At 49.6% G+C, this 25,199-nt stretch overlaps 8 protein-coding genes across 12 annotated transcripts; 3 read left to right on the plus strand and 5 right to left on the minus strand.

Moving 5' to 3' along the window:
* The first annotated feature begins 69 nt into the window (after positions 1–69).
* Positions 70–1,983, plus strand: FVEG_04142 (V-type proton ATPase subunit F). Of its 2 annotated transcripts, XM_018891865.1 has the most exons (5): positions 79–260; positions 322–357; positions 408–545; positions 596–832; positions 963–1,983. In XM_018891865.1, exons 1-4 carry the CDS (start codon positions 204–206, stop codon positions 734–736), a joined length of 372 nt encoding a protein of 123 aa, XP_018748453.1. In that variant the 5' UTR covers positions 79–203; the 3' UTR covers positions 737–832; positions 963–1,983. The 2 variants fall into 2 exon arrangements, with proteins under 2 accessions (XP_018748452.1, XP_018748453.1); XM_018891864.1 differs by having other exon boundaries at positions 70–260; positions 596–1,983.
* Positions 1,082–1,728, minus strand: FVEG_04141 (hypothetical protein; the record flags this gene model as incomplete). The annotated part of the gene is made up of 3 exons (XM_018891863.1): positions 1,082–1,198; positions 1,249–1,465; positions 1,520–1,728. 3 exons carry the CDS (start codon positions 1,726–1,728, stop codon positions 1,082–1,084), a joined length of 543 nt encoding a protein of 180 aa, XP_018748454.1.
* Positions 1,984–4,604: 2,621 nt separating the features above from the next.
* On the plus strand, positions 4,605–9,603 carry FVEG_04139 (hypothetical protein). The gene has a single exon (XM_018891861.1). It carries the CDS (start codon positions 6,244–6,246, stop codon positions 8,965–8,967), a length of 2,724 nt encoding a protein of 907 aa, XP_018748450.1. The 5' UTR covers positions 4,605–6,243; the 3' UTR covers positions 8,968–9,603.
* FVEG_04140 (hypothetical protein) lies at positions 5,237–5,813 on the minus strand (the record flags this gene model as incomplete). Its single annotated transcript, XM_018891862.1, has 3 exons — positions 5,237–5,362; positions 5,478–5,646; positions 5,788–5,813. 3 exons carry the CDS (start codon positions 5,811–5,813, stop codon positions 5,237–5,239), a joined length of 321 nt encoding a protein of 106 aa, XP_018748451.1.
* On the minus strand, positions 9,499–11,497 carry FVEG_04138 (UDP-N-acetylglucosamine-dolichyl-phosphate N-acetylglucosaminephosphotransferase). The gene is made up of 2 exons (XM_018891860.1): positions 10,729–11,497; positions 9,499–10,663 (listed from the first exon to the last, which is right to left on the minus strand). The coding sequence occupies exons 1-2, from the start codon at positions 11,152–11,154 to the stop codon at positions 9,683–9,685; spliced, it is 1,407 nt and encodes a 468-aa protein (XP_018748449.1). The 5' UTR covers positions 11,155–11,497; the 3' UTR covers positions 9,499–9,682.
* Positions 11,498–11,520: 23 nt separating this feature from the next.
* FVEG_04137 (potassium uptake protein) lies at positions 11,521–15,255 on the minus strand. 2 transcript variants are annotated; one of them, XM_018891858.1, is made up of 3 exons: positions 14,302–15,255; positions 13,045–14,229; positions 11,521–12,982 (listed from the first exon to the last, which is right to left on the minus strand). In XM_018891858.1, exons 1-3 carry the CDS (start codon positions 14,464–14,466, stop codon positions 11,984–11,986), a joined length of 2,349 nt encoding a protein of 782 aa, XP_018748447.1. In that variant the 5' UTR covers positions 14,467–15,255; the 3' UTR covers positions 11,521–11,983. The 2 variants fall into 2 exon arrangements, with proteins under 2 accessions (XP_018748447.1, XP_018748448.1); XM_018891859.1 differs by having other exon boundaries at positions 13,045–15,255.
* Positions 15,256–15,978: 723 nt separating this feature from the next.
* Positions 15,979–19,199, minus strand: FVEG_04136 (hypothetical protein). Its single transcript, XM_018891857.1, has one exon. The coding sequence runs from the start codon at positions 18,937–18,939 to the stop codon at positions 16,915–16,917; it is 2,025 nt and encodes a 674-aa protein (XP_018748446.1). The 5' UTR covers positions 18,940–19,199; the 3' UTR covers positions 15,979–16,914.
* A 1,452-nt stretch (positions 19,200–20,651) lies between these two features.
* FVEG_04135 (hypothetical protein) lies at positions 20,652–25,109 on the plus strand. 3 transcript variants are annotated; one of them, XM_018891854.1, is made up of 5 exons: positions 20,652–21,056; positions 21,189–21,728; positions 21,786–22,126; positions 22,192–24,280; positions 24,330–25,109. In XM_018891854.1, exons 2-5 carry the CDS (start codon positions 21,456–21,458, stop codon positions 24,777–24,779), a joined length of 3,153 nt encoding a protein of 1,050 aa, XP_018748443.1. In that variant the 5' UTR covers positions 20,652–21,056; positions 21,189–21,455; the 3' UTR covers positions 24,780–25,109. The 3 variants fall into 3 exon arrangements, with proteins under 3 accessions (XP_018748443.1, XP_018748445.1, XP_018748444.1); XM_018891856.1 differs by having other exon boundaries at positions 21,189–22,126; XM_018891855.1 differs by having other exon boundaries at positions 22,192–25,109.
* Positions 25,110–25,199: the final 90 nt, after the last annotated feature.

A 25,199-nucleotide genomic window follows, 5' to 3' on the forward strand; every position in this document is an offset into this window, starting at 1 on the left:
TGGCAGCATCCACCTGACGTGGGGATCAATGTACCTCAGGGAGGTGCCTTACCTTACTTGCAATGGTCAGAGCTTCCAAGTTCCCAGGCGGAGCGGAACTTCAGGCGCCGACCTCCTCGTAGTTAGTTGTAACGCTAATCATCAACTCAGTGCCGTCAACACCAACAAGAGGGACGTGCGAACACAAGTCCAGATCCATCAAGATGGCCTCGCAAGCAGATTACAAGGACCGTCAATTCCTCGCGGTCATCGGCGACGAAGTATGAGCTGCAATGAAAGGCTCTTTGTTCGAAAGCTTGCGCTGACGTAGCGCTCTTCTAGGACTCCGTAACAGGCCTGCTTCTCGCGGGTATAGGCGTGAGTATCAATCGCTCAGCCCCTTTACACTGGCTAACTCTATTCAACAGCACGTAACTACTGGCGCCGATGCTCAGAAGAACTTTCTCGTTGTTGATGGCAAGACTGATACAGCTTCTATCGAGGCCGCGTTTGATCGATTCACCGAGGACCGCAAAGATATTGGCATCGTACTCATCAATCAACATGTCAGGCAACGTTCCGATCAAATTTCGCCGCTGAACTAACTCTCCTGAAGATCGCCGACCGAATCCGACATCGCATTGACACCTATACCGCGGCTTTCCCTGCCGTGTTGGAGATCCCAAGCAAAGACCACCCCTACGATCCTGAGAAGGATAGTGTATTGAGACGAGTGCGACGTCTTTTTGGAGAGTAGGGGACATCGTTTCACTGGGCGCAAGGATTTGTTTCGGAATAATGGAGCGAGCACGGTATAGAGGCGACAGTGAGGATGGCCGTACATGATTTTGAGGTCAGCACTGCGTTTTTCTTCTTCTTCGACTTCATGTTATGCAGGGCAGTTCCTCCTACAGAGATGCGGAGGAGAGCACGATGCAGTGGACTCATTATCAATATGCTAAATAGATCTAAAGCCGCTGCAGGTTGCCCGGGAAGAGCTAGAAGATTCGCCAAACCAAACGTTAACCTAGAATCCCATGAGAACGTGCCCAACGATAAGTCATGCCGCCATGTGTATGTTATGAATGCGCCATAATCCCAATCACAGATCGCTGCCGAAAAAGCCCTTGCTGCTACGAGAGAAAGTGACAGTTGCCGTGAGGCAGGTAATTTGGACATCATCGGCGGTGAAGACGTCGGCCAGAACAGTATATTTGCCCTGAAGCGAATTAGAAACAGGCGTGGGGGAAGCGAGGAATAATCACATACCGGAGGGATCTCAGCAGGAAGGTCTACAGTCTTGGTGATCTCGACTTCGCCAGCCTCGACGGGACACTTCAGGTCGACATTGCCAATCTGCTCGCACAGATCGGCCTTGGTGCTAATAAGGCGAATAAGTCCATACTTGACAGTCAGAAGAACATAAGCATCCTGCTCAATCTTCTGCTTGACTATGCCTTTAGCCTTGATCAAGAGCTCCTGGCCGCTATCGAGATGTTAGCTTCTCATGGTTGTGCAAGTATAAGCAGATGAATCGTACGCTTTGGGAGGGTTAGGAGCAAGGTCGACCTTGTCAATCCTGATCAGGTCGGCAGTATGGTCTCCAGGGCACAGTTCAAGGGGAGAGTCGCCGGGAATCTTGAGGTCGTCACTGATAGTAATATCGGGAGCCTTGCCATTGAGAACGCTCAAAGCAGCTGCTGGGGCCAGGCATGCCGCCAGACATGCCGTGACAGTAGAGAATCTCATCGCGCGGGGTTATCTCGCGAGGTTTGATGGGCTGTGGGATACGGTGATGTTTACGAAAATAATACGAAGTAGTAATTAGATGATGGAAGTCGTGTGAAGATGATGAGAGTCGTTATCAGGGCAGAATGGTGGATGGCGACTAGCTTAGTGTTAAAGTGCGTCATGGGACTTATCCTCCACTTTTTAGTCCAACAACTGGCCGAGAGCGGCTGGGAGTTGATGCCTTACCGCCTTGCAGATGACCGCGGGTCGCATCCGAATGCACTAAGAAGCTACGTACTTTACCTTATCATGGAGGCAAAAGTCTAGAACCAAATGATTGAATCAAGTCTAGAGCATGGAAAGCCATTATAATAAGCCAAGAAATGAGTTTTTATGCTAGCCAAGAAAAGTTTAACTGTTGGCTTCGAGTGAATTATCATTTTGCAATATCATCAGAGTCTAAAACTTACTACCTGCTCCTGCTCGTTCTCATGCAGATTCTTGTCTCAAGTTTGCGGAGGTGGAACATTCAATGTCGAGTTGCAAACCCAGCCTCCTCACTTTCCAATCACATGGAGCCATTCGGCTTAGCTTTACTGACCGACATACAGCCTGAGGCGCAAAAGTTGAAGCCTCGTGCACGGGCCATGCCAGGGGATTGGTATATATTCGCGGTTTTCTTCCAACTTATTTGGAACTCTTCATACTTACCTTGCCTCAGGAAAGCCAGCTCAAGAATTGGCCTTTCTAGTGTGGAGGGCCTGCATTGCACACCCGCGGAGTCACTCTACTCTCTATTGTCCTTCGGGACCATAGGGGGCGGAATTTTTGATTTATCACCGTCTTTCATTGTGATCTGCTGCTTGCGGCGGGCATGAAGAAGGAATATGCGAAATCTACTGTAGCAATCTGTACGCGACTGTTCTGACGATTTACCGCCCTTGCTGGCTCCTTCCTGTCTAGAAGGAAGGCCCTCCAATGTCATTATGGCATGGCGCTGTTGTGGTATGTAAGCGACATTCCACAACAAGGACCTCATGAGTGGGTTACGGTGAGACGCGTCGGCTTTGAGCTGGTTGCCTGGTGCTATTGGCTGAAGGCGTGTAGCTGAGCTGGAGCTTATTAATGGCATTTCCATGTTTTGGACAATGCGTATTTTCATGCTGACTTTTCCCGATAGGCTGACCCCTGCCCTCGAGTCGATTTTCGTCACTACGTAGATATCGCACTGACTGGACCATGCCGAGGGAACACAAGAAAACTCGGGACCTATACCATAGGAAACAAGAAAGAATTGGCCCAATGTAGCAGAAACTTCAACGAGTCTTTAGATTGGTGAATTTTGGCATCATAAGCCAAGTGAAGTTTTCTTGCTCCCTGATGCTGTGTTATTACCCTCTGGTGCAACCTTCCCCACTACTGTTCTCCGTACGTGTGAGTCTTTGAGGCTAAGGTTTCGTCACGACGGGGTTGGGGGATAGCGAGGTTTACCAGTTCGGAGCAAGAAAAGCCACCTTTGGCTGTTGGTACATGCTTCACGGTGACTGCCACCATTTACTAAAGACTCAAGCTGTCGAGTTCGAAGAAAGCGGCCACAGGAAGATGCCAGATACCTACCTAGGCGGCGCTCTGTAAAACAGATAACTATGTTTGCTGCAGTCCAGTGTTGCACTCGGATCTTATACTACGTACAGGCCATTCCCATGCCCTGGTCATCCATGCATGGGTGCGAATACGGGCAACATCGCGAGACAGACACGACACGATAGTGACGGAAACTTGTTGCACATATTTCTAGATATCTTGAACAGACCGTGGGACGAGCACATCGACGTCTCTAGGAAAGCCATTGTTGAAATGGCCCGGTTTTTTGTTCCCATCGAGGTATTCTAGAGGATTGTAAGGAGGCATAAACCTCATATACCCAATACGTTCTCGACAGGCGTATCCAGACAAGATTAGTGTGGTATAACAAATGCATACTTTCCCATTCACGCCCCTCAGTCATTATAAGGAGTCCTTTTGCATCTCGGGCCTCCTGTTCAAATGTTACCTTTTACAAATACAACGCGACAGTCGCTGTTTTGGCACCAAGCAATTTGCACGACAGTAATGACGCGACGGAGACTCCGTACATATCATCATTATCACGCAGTCAGCTTGCACCACACTCCAGTTTATCATGGAATCTTTCACAGGCTTCTAACACAGATTCGTATGCACAATGTAGTAATGAACTTGGAACAGCCTACACTGATTGGCTTGGAGGTGGAAAGCCTGATTGGTACCAAGCCTGCTCCCTGCAAAATAAGCCAGTCACGGCAACAAGGATATGCCGCCCTGGTAAAGCACTACCCGTCCTCGCATACAGTCTGAACAACCTGACACCTGATATACTACACTGTGCCAATAGGCTGCGAATAAGCTCTTTTGTGAAAGCAGTCTGGCCTGGATTTCGATATTATTCATGAAGGTTTGGAAGTGAATGTCGTGGCTAAGATCATGATGTCTTACACTCACGTCGGGCGACAAAGCTTCTTTTGCGGAAATATCTCATTCTTCTCATTTCAAGCAATTTACTCCGTACGCGGCTAACAACGCTTCCTATGCTCTGTAGATAAAAATACTTCTAACTTGGGCACGGTACAGAGCACGGAGTATTGCTCCTGGGACTTACCTCGGCGGCCTCAGGTTAGCTTCGCACTAACTTAGAATGAATGGTTTCTCGTTTCACCAAGCGTAGATAGTTTGTGGCGGGTGCCAAATTTCAGACATCCCACTCATCCCCACTGCAAGCCCGCCAACCACAGTCATTTCTAGGAGCTAGCTAACCCAGCTTCAGCTGCCATCTGCTGTTTATTGGCTTCGGCTGGCTCTGAGACATGCTCAGGTTACGTGCCTGATTCCCTGAATGTGGCCGTCGTCATTTTGCCTTTGAAAATCTGGTGAAGTCCCTCCCGACTCCTTCGCTTCCCGTTCATACCGAAATGCTCGACTCCTACTCCGTAGTGTCGGCCCATCACCAAAAGCAAAATCAGAAAGCATAGCGAAGCAGACTCGATAGACTCGAAAGACATGGCTTTCTTGTCTTTGTCTTGCTTCCATCGCCGTTCCTCTTACACATGCTATCTCAAACGATACTCGAGTCTCAACGACTTACCTACTCAGTAACAAACAAGCCCCTGGCTGGCTACGCCAACGCCAACAAAAACTCGCCGTACGCAATTTCCAGCAGAAACCCTCTCCCCTCCGCTCTCTTGAGTTTCCTTTCCCCCCTCCTTACCTACCTAGCCCTGTGCTCAGGCGCAACGGCAGCGGGACAATATTTGTTCGTAGTGCCTCAGGCCAACAATGCGCCCTGCGTGCCCTGTTTCCTGCACTAAGAGTTCCCCTTATCCACCGCCAGTCAAGGTTTGGTCTAGCGCCAAATTTTGGTTATTGTCACGTCTCTTCTCTTCCATGTCTCTCTGTCTTGTCTTTTCTTTGGGGGGGCCACTGTCACTGGAGTGGGAGTGTCCCCGTTCCCTCACTCGCACACTTCCTTCTCAGGAACTTCTGCCCAATCCAGCCCAGAAGCACCAGGAGAGGATACCAAAAACGGCCCAGTGGCCCATTCGATTTTTGGCACCCTCTTATGCCATTGCTGTTGCTTCTGCGCGCCGAAATTGAGTGGGAGCCATCAAGAGAATGAGACGGGAAGCGTGAGCCGCTGATGAGGTGAATATCAAAGGTACGTACTCTTGTCTTCTGCCCTTCCATTACCCTACCTGAGGTGCTCTCCTCCCCCTCTTAGCCAACTGGAAATGGAACCCCAGGCAGGTCCCAGGCTGGTACCTCAGTACCAGTACCAGCACCAGTACCAGTACCGCACTTGTCTCGAAGCACTCCCGGGCTTGTCGCTCCTCCCCATCCTCTTTCTTCCCATCACCCACCCTTCTTCGTGCAGTCCACGATCTTCAACCTTCACTTCTCATTATCTCCATTCTGCTTCAAGCGCTCCTTGTGTATGGATTGTGTTTGAGTAGTCTCAAATCTTATTTCTCTTGATTTGCCAATCGAATTTTGCCACCTACACACTTAATCTTCGTCTCGGCGCTCGACATCTCGACCTGAACTCGTCTCAACCCTGCCGTGACCGATCACAACGAGTTTTGCGAAAACACAAACCGACCGACCGTGTCCTCAACACGCCTCCGATTCGCGTCTACGCTTCATATTCGACGTCTCCTTGTCAACCTGATCACGACTGTTGACTTCGTTTTTCCCGTTGTCGCGCCGCTGATCCTCCACCCTTTGTGTTGACATCTCGACCTGCCTCGAGTCTAGTTCGACGATTGCGATCCCTGGCGGTCGGAATACGATCCACCATTGTCCTGCCGAATGAGACTTCCTTTGATCACTCTGGTTCTCGACTCCTCCCTACGGTCTCCCCGACGCGCCATCTGAACGGCGTCGTCATGCTCCAAAGACTGCGACAATAGATTAGACACATACCCCCCTCAGGTGTTCACTACGTTATCTCTAGCACAGATTATGACCGACAGGCCGGCGCCGCTGTCCACGCAGTCTGCGACTCCTAGCCAGATCGCCTCTCTTGCTCTCTCAGGCGCAACGCCTAAGGACGAAGTTGCCCAACTGAATGAGGGAGCGGAAGAAGAGCCATACACTATCAAGTGTATATGTACCTTCTCTATCGATGATGGAAACACAATTTACTGCGAGTCGTGTGATTCGTGGCAGCACATCGACTGCTTTTACCCTGATAATCGAGAGGAAGCTGTACGCGAAGATTTTGCACACTCTTGTGCAGAATGCAAACCGCGCCCTCTCGACCGTCAAAAGGCTTATGATCGTACACTACGCTTGATAAATGGAGCAACGGACGAGCGTGCCGACAAGAGAACAAAAAGACCACCTTCCAAAAGCCATAAGAAGAGATCGAGGCCTGCGGATCTACCAATAAATGGCCATGCGAGTCCGCAGGAAAATGGAAAGAATGGTCATTCTGGAGATCATCCTCCTCCCAAAAAGGCGAAACATCGCTCATCACACTCTGTCAGTTCTCAGGCTCCCAAACGGAGTCCTTCATACGGAAATGGCCGATCAAATACTGCCCACCCTCCCAGTCCTGCAACTACCCCTCCCGACCTTCCCGATGATTTTCAAATCCATCATTACTCTGAAAAGTTCTACGACCTATATAGTGCCAGAAATGTCCCCGAGTCGCGGAACAATGCCTTTGCCAGTCTTGCCATTCCTACTGCGCTATCTCGCTGGCTTCGCGAACCCAATACGATGCGGAGTGAAGTTGGCAGACGCCATTCGGAAGTATTCCAGAAGGCTCCCTCGAACCTGGAAGCCAACAAGCCCAAGCTTGAAGTCAGTGATGCAACACGAACACTGGACGATGGCAAAGCTCTAAGGTGGAGGTTTCTCAAATCAAGTACACCAATCGAAAAGGATGTGCCTCTTGTTGAGCTGAATGGTGAAATTGGGTTTCAAAAGGACTACTGTGCTGACCCTGTCAACCTCTGGGCAGATTTATCTTCCCCTCTCCCATTTGTCTTCTTTCACCCTGTCCTCCCTTTGTATATCGATACAAGGCAAGAGGGCTCTCTTGCTCGTTATGTTCGCAGGAGTTGCAAGCCCAATGCTCAGCTTGATACATATCTTGCTGATGGAAGCGAATACCATTTCTGGATCGTGAGCGACAGATATATCTCCGCCAACGAGCAAATCACTCTGCCCTGGGATTTTCGACTGGAGAAGAGTGTGGATGTGCGATGGCTTCATCTTCTTGGCCTGAGTGACGATGACTCGACCAACAACACGGAAACTCCGGTAGATGGGACAGAATACATGGCAATATCCAATTGGATAGATCGAATTCTCTCCGAATACGGTGGGTGCGCGTGCGATCTGGATAACAACTGTGCATTCGCACGATTTCACCGTCAGTATCTCTTCGGCAAACCTCAAGGACGTGTGCCAGCAAAAAAGAAATCAAGAAAGCCGAAAACACAAGCCATTTCCCCAACAAACACGGGGCAGCCTGCCCCCAGTCGAGCCACGAGTGAAGGCCACGTTGACGATGCTGGGGATAACGATAACAGATCCCAATCTGGGTCTATGCGAAGCAAACCACCAAGTCGTGACCTTACACCTCTTCGACAAGGATCTTTCGATCAATTGGGCATACTGACTGAGCCAACGGATCGAGACAAGCGGAAGGTTGCCATGGTTGAGGATTCGTTCCGTCGCATGGAGCAGCAACAACCCTCGCGGAAGAAAAAGCGAGTATCGGATGGTACTGGTTCAACATCCTCGAAGTCGAAACATCGCAATGGCTCAGTTGCGTCTCATGGTAACTACGTGGATGCTGGGACTTGCAGAAGCCACTCAGGATCCCCTGCTAGCTCGTCTCCGCATATTCAGCAAAGGCCGTCAATCTCGAATCAAGATGTCGCGGCGACTCCATCACGTCAATCTTCAGCTTCTCCCAGAGGAGTATACTGTGATGCTGCGGTGCAGACGGACCCTGTCGAAGGCGCCTGGTTTAGTGGGCCACATCAATCACCTCGTCCTAAGAAACGGATAATTTCGCTCTCGAAGCGACTCTTAAATAGCCGCCATAAATTCCGAGGTGAAGGAGAGGATCTGCGCAGGCGATCATCTGCCAGCCAGGTATCTAATGGCACCATCATGGAAGTTGACTCGCCTCTAGAGCACGAGGTAGTCATCAAGCGATCGGATTCAGAATTGCCGCCTTTGTTTTCTACACCGGGTGACACACATATGGTAGATACCTCCTCACCAACAACGACTCCTGTACTAGGATCGGCTGCGAGTGACACATCGACCAAGGCAAAGACTCCTGACCTACGTGTGCAGCTACCTCCTGTGCCAGCATTCGATAGTGCAGGACTGGGGATTCTCAACGCAACAACGCCAAAGTCTGGTGGTGTCGGTCACTCCCCCCTTTCAGGTACATTGCCAAGTCCATTCGCTCCGCCGGCTGTAAACGGCGTTGGTGCCCACCCTAGTCCTGTTAAGAAAAAGCTGAGTCTCAGCGACTACACCAAAAGCCGGTTGAACAAGGCTGCCGGGAGAACAGCTGGAGGGCACGCCGTTCTTAAGCCTTCTATCTCAAGCCCTGAGGACACCAAGGTCGATATTATCGTCGATTCCCCGTCGATTGAGAAGTCGGCGGAGACTGTGATCTTGGCTCCCGTGGCCGCTGCTAATGGGTCTTCATAAAGGATGATGTACCTGTACGTTTAATGTGTCAACCGTTTCAAGATTTTCTTTGTTTCGTTTGGAATTGGGGATGACGGGATCAAAAGCCTGGAGTTCTTTCCTTTATATACACTGGCTGGTACGTCAGATGATTACCCCTTTGATTTGGCGTTTGGGGAGGTTGTGGGATTAGGGATGCCGGGATTGAAGGGTTCTGTCAATCGAACCCTGGCATCTAAATATGGGAACGGCGCACCAGGTATGGTGCCTACGGGTCATGAGATTTCTCCCAGGGGAGAAAAAGCAGAGATGTTAGGTGGTCCTTGTTCGGGATATTTTTTTGATTGATGTGCAGTGGAAGAGGGGTGGCCATGACCCAAATTAAGCGAAGAGTAGAATGGAGTAAATCTCTTACGGAAAGATGCTGAAGGAGTCGTTGTATGTAATTATAGGCGTCAATCCTACTTGCACGTACTCACCATAGTCATGCTGCATTGCTCTGAACGATGAGAATACACCCCTTGAAAGAAACAACGGGATCTTGAACTGCAATCTCTGATGGCATGGAACCAAAGGACAAAGATGAGATTCACAGTAGGCAACACGCATTCCGTGACATCGCGGTTATTATTCTAAATTATTAACTTTCCAACCCGTGGAATAAAAATCTATCTGGACAGGCGGTACGGTTGTGGCCCCGAGAAAGGCACACACACAGCCCCCTTTTCTTTCTATGTTAATATTGCGCAGCAGTCCCCCAGTTATCTTCCTTAAAGACCAACAGTGCGAGACGATGCCTCACAAACAGTCCAAAGAAACCAGCAACAAGCTGGAGCATGGTAATCTCCAAGGCCAATCGATCTTCGCGGAGTGGCCCCCGCCAGACAAGCCAGAGGTTGAGGATGGTAAAGTTGCTTGTCTCGACAAACTGACCTTTTTCATCGATTGTCACTTTCACCAGGCGTAGCTTGTCGAGAAAGTGTAGGCCCTGAGCGACCAAGGGATGGGGTTGACGCTCAGGTGACCAGGGAGTCACAGACGGCTCCAGGAGGCCAGACCGGGCATTGAAGTGAGGAAGTCGGTGGCGTGGGCAAGGGATCAGACCGAAGACCTGGGGGCATGAATAGAGGAAGTTAAATATTTGGGGGACAAGGAGGAGTCCGAGAGTCTTTGAAAAGTGGCCAAGGATACCGACAACAGCAAAAACCATACCCGAGAAATAGCAGTAGGTGTCCCCGACAAACACTTTGGCAGGGTACCAGTTGTGGAGGAGCAAGGCGAACGAGACGCCTATCCACGGGAGGAGGAAGTAGAGTGAGAACAAGTGCGAGTCGGTAGCAGGGTGAGGGTATGGCGTAAAGAGGTACAGGCAATCGTTGAAGACGAGGAGAAAAGCGATGACGATGCATTGCGAGACTTCAATGCCGTTAATGCCAGCTAGCATGTTGATGCTCTGAGGGCAGAACATAGCAACGCACGCCATGTAAACATAGTAGAGAAACCCGAGATCAACGAGCTCGCCGAGATACGGCTGAAGCTGAAGAGGCAGGACGATAGAAGTGACGTCGAAGTCTACAAAGTAAACGACAAGAAGAGGGATGGAAGCCAGGCCGGGAATCCACCACTTGTGTCGCCAGCGAATATCGAAGAGATCATCACCAATACCGAGAAGTGCAATTGTTTGAAGGGAGATGATGGCACCTAGGAATGACGCAAGCTAGCGACGAGGTCAGTAAATCACCAGACATGACATGCATGCTTAGTTTAGGTACATCTGCGCACCTTGTTGTGTGGGAAGCGATGTAGAAAACGGCCCTGGTCGACGTGCTGAAGCTCAACGACGACGTCGCGGTTTCCACCGCCACTAGTCGCGGCAACAATATCCTTGTAGAAGGGGAATGGGATGAAGACGATGACGCTGAGGAGATAGACCGCAGCGCACACAGCACCCATGCACTCGGGGATCTCGGCACGGTTCACCTTGCTCATGTCGCGGCCTTGGAAGCCAGCACGCATAAAGGTAGGGCCTAGCCAGCGGATCATGGCGAAGCAGAGCGCAAAGGCGAGAACCGACAGGGCCAGAGACGCCATGAGGGGCTCGCCGTCACCATGGAGGGTGTTTGCAAGGACCGCGAAAGCAGCTGCAGAAATGGTCGAAAGTGTAAGTGTCTCAGAGCGAGAGAGTGAGGTCATCATGGTTGTAGTCATGATGGGCGCGGCTTTTGGCGTTGTAGTATAGGTAGTAAGTAAGTAGGTACTAAGGTAGTACTCAAGTTTGACGACGATACCTAGGTGCGCGATGACGATGATGATGGATTGGGCGATGCGTAATGAGGGTTAAGGGAGCATCATGAAAGACGATATTGGGGAGAATCGCCAGCAGAAATGCGGCTGCTATGGATTGTCCAACACAATGCGCTCCGCTACCTAGGTATTAAAGTCTCTGGTTATTGTAGAGGTGAAGCTTGGTGACACGTTGTTACACTGCGGAACACGGCCGGGGGTGAATGTGGAGTGGCATGGCATATGAATTACCTTACGCGGAAACACGTGCAAAATAAATTAAAGAGATTGCTACAAAGATCAACACCAAGGATTATCTATTAATCAGTCTTTGAAACTGCTCTTGTTGAGATTCATGCTTCTGAAATTAGTCAGTCAACAGAATTTCGTCCATCACTGACGTCTTTAGCCTAGAACATATGCAACATAGGTAATCATCGATTCATTCGCTCTTGAGGGTATATCGATATCGCTTCCGCCTTGAAACCATCCATGTACAACCAAATGATCAAATCTAAGGTAAGCGGAGAGTTCCTGTCCCACCCAGTATAGTAAAACAAAGCAGAGCAGAGCAGAGGCATCTAACTACTGAGCCCATCATCAGTTGGTTAAACTCCCAGCTGAACCCGTAATCCAAAGCGCCTTTGTCCGAAAAATCGTAAGGTAATCATTCCATCTAACTTTTGGTGCCCAATCGTCTCTTGTTCTTTTTGCACATGTATCGGGTATCTCTGGTTCAATATTGTTGTCGTTTTTAAATCTCCTTCACAAAGCCCACCTCTACCAGACTATCAGGGTCAATATCCAAATTGGCCAGCTTGGTTCGTGAATTCTCTCGGATCCACAAGAATGCTTCAAGTGCTACCCGGCGTAGGATGCTGGAAATACTCCTCTTTTCTGGCCTTTGCACCCGCATAGTCTGTTTTCCCATGAGATAAACAGTTTGTGCCTCTTCGGCGGCCCGCAGTGCTTCAAGCTCTTCTCGAAACTCTGGCGGCATGTCATTCTCATCAGGTGGGAAAGGACCTCGGGTAATAAAGGTCATCAGCTCGTTGACAATCGTAGGCGCCAAGTTCGGGGTGAGAACGTCATCCATGTAGCCGTGTCGCAGAACAATACGATAGCATGAAGGAATTTTTGCTGTAACACGCGCAATGACGAACCGTTGGTCAGATGGAACCGTTGGCTGAGAAAGTGGGCGCATGTGGAAGAAGACGATCACCTGTGGCCTCGTCTGGAACTTCCGAACGAACTGCGAGAATACTTTGGGGATGTGATCACCACTCCCGCCCACTTTATCGAAAAATATTCCGAGTCCGGGAGCGACCATTACTTGTCCGCCTCCAAACTCAGGTGAAAGCCTCAGCCTCGTCGAGCGCAGAGACCCTTCACCTTGGATCCCCCTTGCTATGGAGTTGTTTCTCGAGGTACTCCGAGAGGACATGAGGAACTCTGCCGGGTCCACCATGTCCCTTTGCTCTGCTTCCCACTGCTGTTCTTTTCCCCATCGCCAAAGCATGACGAATGAGCTAAGGATGGCGGACAGGACCAGCGCAAACCAACCACCATCGGGCACCTTGTTCATTGCTGCACTGAGATAAATGCTGTCGAGGAGGATGAAGATGAGGAACCCGATGAGAACAATGATTGATGAGATACGCCAGATGATGAGTGCCACTAGTGACACCATGCAAGTTGTAATAAAGCTAACGATAATGACGCATGCGCCATAAGCATGGCCCAAGCTCGTTGTCTAGTTCAAGTCATGTCAGACGAGTCCGTTTCAAGGTGACACAATGAGGCTGGGTAACTTACATTGTTATAAACCGCTGTAACCACAACGGTACCGGTCATGAGCAACCAATTTGCTAGTGGCATATAGATCTGGTCATGGAATCGACGGCTGGTGTGGACAGTCTTGATGTGAGGAAAGTAGCTGAGCCTCATCAACTGAGAAATGAGTTGGAAAGAGCTGGTGATCACGGCCTGGCTGGCAACAACAGCAGCGAGTGCGGCAATGATGATACTGAAGTACAGTGTGCTTTCGGGAACAGTGCGAAAGAATGGGTTGGTAAAAGCCAACCCAGTTTCATCCTGGGAAATATAGGCAGCTTGGCCACAATACGTGATCAACAAGCATGGGAATGCCAGGAATAACCATGAAAGCTGAATGGCTCGCTGCCCAAATGCACCCAGATCTGCAAAGAGTGATTCAACGCCGGTGAAAGCGAGAAGCAGTCCACCAAGAGACTTCCATCCATCAGAATCGTTTCGTATTAGGTATTTGAAAGCATAATGTGGACTGAATGCTTTGAGTACTGTATGGTCGTACAAGACAAGATTGTATATGCTGATGGAGAAGTTGTAGAGGAGCCAGACAACAACGACGGGAGCGAAAGAAGTGCCAATTTTGGACGTGCCAATGAACTGCAGCAAGAAAAGCGCAATGAGGATCGCACACGAGGTCCCCACGATAGCTGGTCTTCCCAGATCAGGTCTGATAACCTGAATCCCTTGGACGGCGCCCAAGACGGACTGGGCTGGTGTCAGAATGCTGTCGGCCACGACCATGGAAACGCCCAGGACGCCAACAATCTTGAGGACGCTCTGTGCAACCCGGCTACGTTCCAGAAAATCCCGGGCCATTCTCCCAGCGGGTGCGAGTTCGGCGCCCGTCTCACGATCGAGGCGCACAACAATTCTTTCTGGGCCATTAGGATCGACGCGGGCAATATTGGCATATCGAGCAAGGAGAGAGTAGAGAGCAAAAGTTCCTCCTTGACCATCGTCGTCGGCTGACAGGACAATGAAACAATATTTAAATGTTACGATGATGGTGAGGGACCAGATGATTATCGACAGAGCTCCCACGAGGTCGTGCCATGACGGCTGTTCGCTAAAAGTCGAACTGAAAACATAAAGGGGACTGGTGCCAATGTCGCCATACACAACACCAGTAGTCTGCCAGGCGAGCCATAATAAGACCGCGCCCTTATACGTCTTTTTCGAAACGAGAAAGTCAGACCTTCATACATAACGTCGCACATTTATTCCCACGGAGCCAGGACCTACCTGCTTCTTGTCGCGACACAAATCCTCGTGCTCGATTCGCTGGGCCTTTTCCTGGTCATGCAGGTCGCGGGCTTCGGGATCTGTAGGGGCGGCATCCTCGCTTTCTTCGGCAGCCGCGTTGACCCAGGCTTCTATTCTCTGGTTGCGGGCATTGTAGGAGATCATTTCGATCTGGAGGCGGCAAGATAGGTCACTTTGTGACGCTGGGTCCAGAGGCCAAAGGGCAAAGGCAAAGGGACTAAAACCTGGGGCTCATGCTTATATACTCGGCCATGTTCTGACTACCTACCTACCTTACCTAGTTTCGGATAGGATGGTGGTGGATAATGGCGAGCCTAATCCTAGATGAGAACGCCATGGCTAGGCGAAACTGGGCTTCCTGGTCCACTCTGCCAACAGCCACAAATTCTCAAGACTCGTGGACGGACGGTGAACATCTTTTTTGAGTGCCAAGACGTCCATTGGCAAGTGTCGGCGGTGCTGATAGGTCCTGGCGTACTCGGATAGACCATCATGTCTTGAGCCTCTCCACCGAAGCTCAAGAAGGGTTTGATGGCCCGTTCTATCTGCGTGCTGAGGAGATGCACGCACGCATATGCAGGCTTGAGGCTGTGCGTGTCAAAGAACCCAATTTTCCCCTCACTTGCAGACGGCTATACCCACGCTACCACGATGTCGCCGAAATGCTGCTCACACTTGACTCAAAAAGATTCGAGAAACTGTCAAGGGGGGGACCATTCCCTGGTAATCACTTTGAGTCAGTCCAATGACGTGCCGACATCCATCCGGGTCACCCTGACATCCTCCGATCTTGTACAGAGTACCTAATAAGCGTTGAGAAGTGCGGGGGGTAGTCGAACTGGCCCATGAGCACTTGTTGGAGATGGCAGCGCGTTGCGTTCGTACATACCAAGCGCCAAGACGCTTGGGTGTCTCTGCTCCTTGTAAAGAGTCTTGGCTGCTTATTTATTGCATATGCTTTCGTAACAGGGTCCTTCATCGGTCGTCCGAGAACAAGTTGATCGGCTTACCGAGTCTTTCCGTATGACGCTCGAGTCAGCTTTTGGTTGTATTTGTTGTGTAGCATCATGCACAACAGAACCCCTGCTAAAAGTACTCGTCAGTTTATCAGCTTTAGCCAGTACCCCACGTGAAAACTTGAGAGGTTTTGGAGTCTTGGAAGTCTTACGTTAAATAGTGTGATTGCAGTTCTCTCATGCCAGGCCAAGACTCAGTCTCTATACCGTCTTGTATCGGGCAATACTGTACGGAGTAACGGTGCATTTGCAGGTCGCGAAGCCATCCCCACCGTCACCACCATGTGCATGCAATGAAGAGGCCGATGTCAATGGCTGCGAGTCTGAAACTGACCTGTTTGATAAGTGGGTGTGGTATAAAAAGTGCCTTCCTCTCAAGGCCAGTTGCATCAAAAATCGGAGTTCGTGATTAGGTACCTCAAAGTCACGATCGCCATTCTCGATACCCTGCTCTGGTACGTAGGACCTTGGGTAACAACAAAGGCTGGCTGGCTGCTACTGGTACTTCAAAACCCCACAGATGCGGAGAAAAGAGGCGCCTGCATGACGGGCGGCTGTCTACCTCAGGGACGGATGAAGTTGTAGTTGGGTGGCCAGTCGCTGGCCTTTCTCATTCGTACCTTAGGTAGAGGCATTCTAAACTGCTTATCAGAGTCGATTAGCAATCATTAGATGCCAAGACTTAGACAGCCAGCCTTTGCAATGTAGATGATCATGCTATGATAAATTGTAACTCGTTTTATGTACTCCGTCAAGTCCGTAGAGTCTTTCACATTCGATGCTTGTGGATTAGTCTTTAGATAGACTGCTAGGGTAGTATTCCGTCTTTGGTCACTCTTCTACCCCTAAAAGCCGATTACTCATGATGTCTTACCTGTCGCTCTTATGAGTTCTCTCGTCCCTACCAATGTACAAAGCCATTCCCAAATTCCACCACAAGCAAAACCGAAGCACCTATGATAAACTTAAATCTGTACACGAGGCCATTTCTGATATCATCAACAGGAGCACAGCCCGTGTGTGCGTCATGGGGATTGCCAAGATGAGCTCCAAGAAAAAGATGCATTTAAAAGCCGTCTCGGCATGAATTCTCGTCGTTCGGTTCTAAAGCATCCTGAAGATCCACTATAGGTACCCTCGCGGTATGGACTCAAGTTCGACGCGAGGAGTCGCCTGTCAATCCCTCAGTACTATGGTGCTTTATAGAACCCGATCAATGACAATAAGGTACCGCATCTCCTTGAGAACATGGGCACCGAATTTCCGCTACCCTCTCATACTATATTCATCAAAATACCGTAGGAAGCAACTTGGATAATAGCATTCAGGAACTGATTATATGCACCTGCTGCTATTAAGCACCGAATTTCCTGTGCATAAACTCACCATCTGGACTAAAAGATGGCACATACCATTTTCCTGGGGAGGTGTTCATCAGGTATCTAGTTCATGTACGGAGATGCGGGCGGAGATTATACGGCGAGGCGTGTATTCGCCAAGTCTTTCCAGACTGCAACCTGCAAAATATATAGTACCATCAGGAGACGCCAAGTATGTGACTATCAGATGAGAGGCCTCAAACCAAGTCCCATGTAACAAGGTACGACCAACCCATTGCACATCTACCGAACTTGGCAAGGAATTCTTTGCCTGTGACTCCCCTTGCGTCTTCGCGGTCTCCGAACTTTGTGAGAACAAGCAGTCGTACCGACTTACCCCGAGGCCCGAGATCGCTCGCATTGACGTCAAGCCAATACCAGTATCCATTTGTTTCCATGGGTATCATCTCTTCCTTCTGACCATCGCCTCGGGGAAGGCAGAGGAGCACCAGCCGCTCCTTACCGCCACACATCTTTTCTGACCAGTGCTCGCAAACCTTTGAGTATTGGAATCGCACAACCTCGCCACTGTCAATAGGTATATGCCGCTGCTTCGGCTCTATACTGGACTCAGCGATGCCCTCTTCAGCTGTGGTTGAGCACATTCCATGGGGCTCGCCATCAATTCCTCCAGTATAGTAGTTTTCCCACGTGACTGGTAGGCCGTCCGCCCTGAATTGATATCGTGATTCGGACGGGAAATGTCTGAGGCCAAAGTTCTCATTGGCGTTGGTGAATTGCAGAGGAGAGAATTTGGGCTCGTAATTTTGCCCACTTACGTGTCCGGCACCCCAGCATGCGTCCAGTAACTTCCAGTCACCACCATCGATTCGCACTGCGTTCCAAGCATGTCCTGTTGGATCTGCTCTAGGTGGACGCTCACCCTTCTTGAGCGGAGTGTATCCAAAACCCTTCCCGTGACCGGTGACGACCACACACTCTAGACCAGCTCTGTTGGCGATCGCTTTGTATGTTTCCGCATAACCTGCGCATACGGCTCTACCAGTAAAAATTGTATCTTCAGCCGTCATATGCCTTACATTATTGCCAAAGAATGCGGCGGTATCATAACTAATGTTGTGATGGAACCAAGTAAAGATCGCTCGCGCTTTGTCAGTGTATGAGGGGAATGGACCACAAAGAACCTGAGCCAGATAACCCACCGGGTCATCCCTCGGCACAGAATCTCGAGGATACTGCGCAGCTACAGCATCTGGATCGCTCCAGTCCCGGCATATTAGGCATCCGTACACTGGAGCATATGGAGTGAGAGCCCGCGTCTCAAACGCTTCAATCTGGGCGGTTGAGGGTCGAGAAGAGAGCGGCACTGGCGGCGGTTCATCTCCCGATTGCGATCGGCCTGGGATTGGGGGCCGTGTGGGCAGTGCTGGCTGGGAGTCCTTGGGTTTGTCCTTGTTGGAAAACCCAAGTATCACGGGTGTCTTCGCTTTTGAGTTCACCGGCGCTCTAGGGGGCAACTTTCTGGGTTGCGGCGCCGCTTGTGGTTCAGGTGTAGCGTCTGCTTGTGGTTTTGCTGGGCGTGAAGGCAGCCTTGGTGGCAGACTAGGTCGAGCTGGAGGTGCAGGCTCAATGGCCCGTGGAGGCTGCGGTGACGGTGGAGCACGGTTGGGTTTCCCTGCCTCCCTGACGGCTGCCTCCTTTTCTCTTCTTGATGGAGGAAGTTTGGGGAGACTCGCAGGATCATAAGCAGGTGGCAACTTATAGCCAGCTCCATCAGAGTTGACACTCGTCACTGATGATGGAGGCCTGCCCGTAGATAACGAAGATATCGCCGAGTTCTGCGATCTTTCTGACGAGCCAGAGTTCCGCCGCACTGTTAGACTAGACTGCGTTGACGGTCGCCTTGGTGGTAAAGACGGAGCGGACTGCATAGTTGGGGTGCGACTTGGGAGCGGAGGCGGGGCTCGTTGTTGGACATCATGTTGACCATTCTGCGCTGTTAATTGTGGTGTCGATGCTTTTCGCGCAGGGAGAGGAGGAATTGCTGGATTACTCTGCGATAGTGTTGACGTGGTCGAAACAACTGGTACAGTCTGGCTTCGGGTCTCAATGGCTGGGCGGCCAGGAGGGGGAGGAGGCGGCGGTCGTTTGCGAACCGGTCCGGGACTTTGGCTTGGGGCACCTGTGAAACTCTTTTGTTTGTTGAGAGCAGCAATGCGCTCAGCTAGAGTGTTGAACTGGGGCTCCTCTGTGTCGGCCATTTTGATCCTCTAAGTCGAAAGCAAAGTTTCAAAGTTTTCGTATTCACAATATTTACTGACACGGGAGGATCAAGGCAGTGTTGAAAGGCACGATGATATGATCTCTTGGGCTGGGAATGTAATTCTAAAGACTCAGATGGTGTATACAACAAAGATAGTAACGACAGAAGTGGAAGATGTCAATAGGAACGACAGTCAGAGTGAGCATGAGGATGAGGATGGAAGAAATACGACAGACGATGGAACGAGTGACTGATGGGTGCCTGGGTTGACCGAAGCGCTGATTCAAGGGGTCCAGAGGGATCGAACATAGCCACACAGCCCTGCAGGTGGAACCTGAGGGCCGCAGTTTAGAGGGCGGGGAAGAGTGATAGAGCACCAGTTCCACCAACTACAGTTTCATGATGCTCTTAGAGCCAACGTTCGTTCCATCAGATTTAGAGAGCTGTTGGTCGTGATTGCACTGACCGTAAAATATACGAGCGTCATAATATACGAGCATACACGAGCGTTAAATTATTTAATAACTGGCTGTTGTACTCGTCGTTCCACACAACAGTCTACCCTCCAACCATTTGATGACTTGGCTCTCGGCAATTATGTGCCTAGACCCAGATGCTTGTGATGATCTAAGTAATCGAGATATTTCCCCCTTTTCTTGCTCTGCCACGTAATCAAAATCAAAGATCAATGAATTTTCTTCCATGTGAGACCAGTCAGTGCAATGTTGTTATTACAATTACATAGGGTACAATATCAGCGCTCAACGACCACGTCGTTGGCTCGCATAGTCAGCCTTATTTAGAAGTGATCCATGCAGAGAATGAATGCAGTGGTCAGAACACCGTACTTCAAAATAGAATGGAAGGGGCTCAGCCTGGCTACAAATGGTAATATCTAGCAAATAGGTGTTTTCTTGCTTAGGACCTTTGATTTTATAAAATCCCATCCTATAACTTATAGAGAAACAGAAGATTTCAAAACATAAAACAAGGCACTAGACTAGGGGTGCTAGGCTAACGGTGGGGGCGTTTTCCAGACAACGTAGATACCTACCTACCCAAGGACTAGTGTATGTCTGGACGGACGGGAGATCTAAGGCAACGTTAGTCATTAGTTGCACCCAAGAAACCAGGATGCGGATTAGGGAGACGTAGTGTTTCATGTGATGACCATGATAGCTTGAGGCTGATAGACTGACAAGCAGGGATCTCATAGTTGAGGGGCATAGCATCACTTGAAATAAACCATGAAAGTCATATTCATTTCCACCCTGGCTTCAATTATGTGTCGTCTTGGTCAGTGTGCCTTTATCGCAATTAGCTACATAAGAATAAAATTTTGCTGAGGTAGATAGATATCTTATAGCAAAATACACTGAATTATTTGCCAGAACAGACTTGTCATAAGTTGATGTGTATCAACTTTAAGGATCAAAACTTAGTAGGAGTCATACTTCGTGCTCTATCTGTACGACTGTTGGCTTTCTCAATCAAGCTGCTGAAAAAATGCATAGCAAGTCTAATGTTGCCACGTGTGTAGGATGAAGTCAGTGAAGAGTTTTTATGAATCCATCTTTGGGCTCTTTAACGTCAGTGGCAAAGTCAGCTGTCTCTGTTTGTGACTCATATAGAGTTAGTATCTCTATAGCAGTGACAACTGGCATAAGATATGTGTAGGTGTCCAGATGAAGTGTCTGAAAGCCATCATCTCTGGTAAACTCAATTTACTATAGCTAGGTATTTAAAACATGATTCTCTAGTTTCGTGATTCTGTGTAAAACCGTGGGTGCCGTTAACATGCGCTGTTACACAACACAATTTGACTGTCAAAGACAAATCAAGCATGCAGGCACTTTAGACGTTAAAAAGGTTCAGATCTCGCCAAACTCCAACAGCTAACTGAAACACCTGCACTGCTAGGAGAAACAATACATCCAACCTACCTACTCAAATCTAGGAAGACAGTCTATCTATGCTCCAGACCAGTTAGGTACCTATTCAGCGCAGAAAAGCCAATCTTGGGTGCTGGCAGTTAGCAAGAGCTACTACCTTATACCGTACTACCTTAGCTTAGGTAGGTACCTTACTGAGGTAGACTAAGGTACCTTACCTACGGTAAGCTTCTCCACTGAGCAATGCGCACTGGGTCAGAAGATCCTAGCTGGTCATCGTTGATCCGCCCCGCACTAGCCGCCATTCACAGCCAACCAACGACCAACAATTCAACTTCAGCTAACGTTAACCTAGAACTTGAGACTTGCGACTACGACCCCAAAGCGGCTCGCGACTGATTTGACTGGGACTTGCTTGGATTTGCTTCTCCTCATCCTTGCCTCATTTTTTGTTCCGTTCCCTACCTACTCAACCGAATGATTCTATCTTCGTACACGTCTCCCTATCCCGACCGTCGCTTTGGCATCTCTCTCATCTCTTAGGCCCCAGTTTATAGCCTCCTTTTTAGCTCCTGCTGATCGACGCTATCCATTCGAGCACATCCTACATCGGCGCATCTGCATGCCCAGCGCATCGCATCGCATTACCCCAGTCGCATCGTCTGTTGAGACGAAGGTCGTTCCACTGAGGGAGGACCTTCTCCTTCTGCTCCTCGATCTATCCATCTGCTTCATTGTTCTCTCCTCGCCGTTGAGTCAGCCTAGTTGCCACGCTGCCCCCCGCTCGATCATCATGGCTGCCGAGGCCACCGGCAATGAGGCTGCCACCCCGCCCAAGCGCAGACTCACCTTCCTCGATCTCCCAGCTGAAACCCAGCATGACATCCTGTCGCATGTTCGTGACTAGATTCACAATGCTGTACCTCTTGCGACATTGCTGACGACCCCATAGTGCTCCCAGTCTGAGTTGATATGTTGCGCTCTTGTATCTCGGCACTTTCATGAGTTGGCATCTGCGCAGCTCTATCGTAGCTTCAACATCCTCTTTCCTGACGACGATGATGTTAGGTTCGAATCTCCAATCGATGGCCTTGCGGGTGGCCTTGACACCTTCACTACGAGCGAATACAACTACGCGAAGCACCTGAGAGAACTATCTATGGATACAGTGAGCACTGGTGTGAAGGCCGAGCATGCCTACAAGCCGTATCTGTATAGTGCCAGTTGTGGCAAGTTCCTTAATACTTTACTCTATCTGACTCTTAAGAAAGCCAAGTCACTTGAATCTTTTAGGTGAGTTCCACAGCCTGGTGTATCTGGTTTCTTGGAAAGTCCTTGATCGCTAATTTTCTGGCCAGGTGGAACATTCGCGTTGAGTTGAGCAGGCCTGTCTTTCGTGAGCTTCACAAGATCAAAACTTTGACAAAATTCCACATTCGCCTCCAAGCCGGGGATACATACTACATCACACCACCTCCTCTCCCTCTCAGCATTGACGCTCTACCTCCGGCCTCAACTCACTGGCCAGATATCCCCCCTCCTCCGCCTGGGCCTCCCCCAGGAGTGTTTTCAGCCCCACTGGCCGGTGCCATGACATCTCTGCCAGTCATCACCTCACCACCTCCTCTGTTGCCACCGTCCAAGCAATCCTGCAAAGCAAAGGGAAGTAAGCGAGACTCTGTGACACAGGAGCCCCCAACGCTCTCGGGTTTTAAAAAACTGAAAAGTCTTTCCGTTCTCGATATCGACAATCTCGAATTGGTAACGGAGCTCAAGGCATGCGTGCGAAATTCTTCCGCCACACTTACCGAACTGCAACTTTCTCTTTCTGATAGTCTGGGCCTACAAGCTAGACGACCGCCACCTGACTCGGACCCAGACGATTCTGATGTCGATGATGAGTTTCAGGTGGTTCCCGTTTCCCATAACACCAGCTTCGACACTAGTGGCCCTGCGAAGACGTTTCGCTCCCAGGAAGAGCGTAAACTTCAAGAGGGCATACTGGGAAGAATATTTGATGTCGAGCCTTTTATTACCAAGAAACCTGCGCTTATCCAGAGTCCTCGCGAGGCGGCAACCAGTCAAGAGGATGATCAAGAAGCCGGCACTAACGACAATTCAGAAGATCCTCGTGAAGAATTTGTGTCATCGATCCGCAGTGTTTCAACAAGACTAATGTCACATATAAATGGCACTCGTGACTTCTCGACAGCCCAGCAGGATATTTTGGATGTGATTGAAAAGGCAGCAAGAAAATACGTGGATTCATGTGAGCTCCCTTCTCAGTCGAACAACGAACCATCCGGTAGCACCTCAGCGGCACCTGAGAACGATGAGGGGCCACAGAGTGATGAGAGTGGTGGATCGAAGCCAACGATAGCGGAATCAAATTTGACCCCGTTGTCTAAGAATAACGACCCAAACAAGGATACATCACCAGACGATATCGAAATTGAGCATCTGGATACCATAGATGAGTTGGAGGTGGATTTGGACGAACAACAGACCAAGGACATTGGGGAGAAGGAAGTTGCAGTCAAAGAATCAGAAACTCCAGAAGCAGTTGCTGGTCCCTCTGGCTTACCCTCGAAGACACCGGATGCTAACCCAGACCCATCAACGACGCCAGGGCTGAATAAAGCACACACAAACTTGGATACACAGCGGGTGAATTATGAGTCCCTACTGTCAAATCTACAGCAATTGCAGGACGAGAACGATGCTTTCATCCAGAAGATCAAGGCGATTCGTGTGCAGGGTACTGCTGCTGAGTTGGAACAGTTCAAGGACTCCGTAACACAACTAAGAGAACTAAGTCAGGAAGCTGAACATATCAGAGGCGCGATCAAAACAACTCATCTCGAGATCAAACACATTGAGGATCAAGTCTTCGGAAAAGCTCAAAACAACGACGGCGAAAAGTCACGACGCTCGATCGACGAATACCTACGAGACACTCGTGGCATTGCACTAGAAACACTGAGCATACATCTCATCCCTGTAAAGGCGTCCGTTTTATCTAGAGCTATTGACCTGAAGTGCATTAAGAACCTGACCCTGCTCAATGTCGGTAATCAGGGCCCAATCTGGACATTGCTCTCCAAAGAGAACAAAGTCTCACCATTGGCCTTACGGAGTGTCTTTACCGACAATGTTTCGACCGCATTCCTCAACTGCATGTCCCAGCTTGAAGAATTACACGACTTGTTCTTATTGGAGCGAAGCACTAAATATAAGCCCGAGAGTTTCGCACCACGAACTACCGTCACGATCGACCAGATCCGTCGGCTCGTCCTAAAGAAGCACATGCACTCACTCAAGAGACTCATGATCAAGGACGAGTCAAACAGCAGCACCTGGGATGCAAATCAGAAGGCAATGATACTTATATGTAACCGTGGTGTGCAGCTCGAGGAGCTGGCTCTTAGCATGAATATCCATGCAGTGGTAAGTTGGTATTATCAGAAGTCCGATTAGTCACTGACACCAATATTAGCACGCCTTCATGCAGTATTTCGCTGGACTAGTCAACCTGCGTGCTATAAACATCCTTCGATTCAGGAATAACGACACATGCATATGGGTCATGCGGGAGATTCTGAACTTCATCGTGGATAATCTCTCTCACCATCCCGAGCTGAAGCTGGAGTGGATCGCTATGGAGGACGATCGTCTCGACAGGGTCATTCGCCCTACGGACGCAATTGAAGAAGGTGAGAAGAGAAGAGGCAAGGGCAAAGAAAAGGCTACGGTTCATCCACATCACAACAGCAGCAATCTGCCTGTGCTACCATCCTGGGGTTCCGATAGCGAAAGTGAGGAGGACGATGATGATGCCTCGAATTGTGGAAAGAGGCTTCGACTCAAGACCGTTGGAGTCCTGCAGTTCTATGAGGTTTGGGGCGTCAAAATTTTTGATAAGGAAATTCGATCTGGTCGACTATGAGGTTTAGAGAAACCTCCCAAATGTGGAGTTGCTTTTGGTGACAAATGCTACCCAGGGTGCGATAGCAAGACGGCGCAAACGGCTCAACGGCAATGCTTTGGGTTTTTGGATCAGGGCAAACTGGATGGGATAAAGATGATGATGGATAAATGGGGCCGGTGAATCTGGACCTGCATGTAACTTACAGAGCGTCACTTATTTTTGCACTTTACATCATGCATCTACAGCTTCTTAGTGGTGACTAGGGCAACGCTGAACCAGAAGCGTAATAAGACAAGTCAAAATACGATTCAGTACGTTCAGTCAAATCATATCTTTCCTTTGACGTCGTCAATTTGATCTAGCTGGATGAATGGCGTTGGCGGCTTTTCTTCGTGAATCTTCTTCAGTACAAATAGTAGTGTTCCACATGTAAGGAAA

The sequence above is a fragment of the Fusarium verticillioides genome, chromosome 2, assembly GCF_000149555.1.
Source record: "Fusarium verticillioides 7600 chromosome 2, whole genome shotgun sequence".
NCBI classification, from domain to species: Eukaryota; Fungi; Ascomycota; class Sordariomycetes; order Hypocreales; family Nectriaceae; genus Fusarium; species Fusarium verticillioides.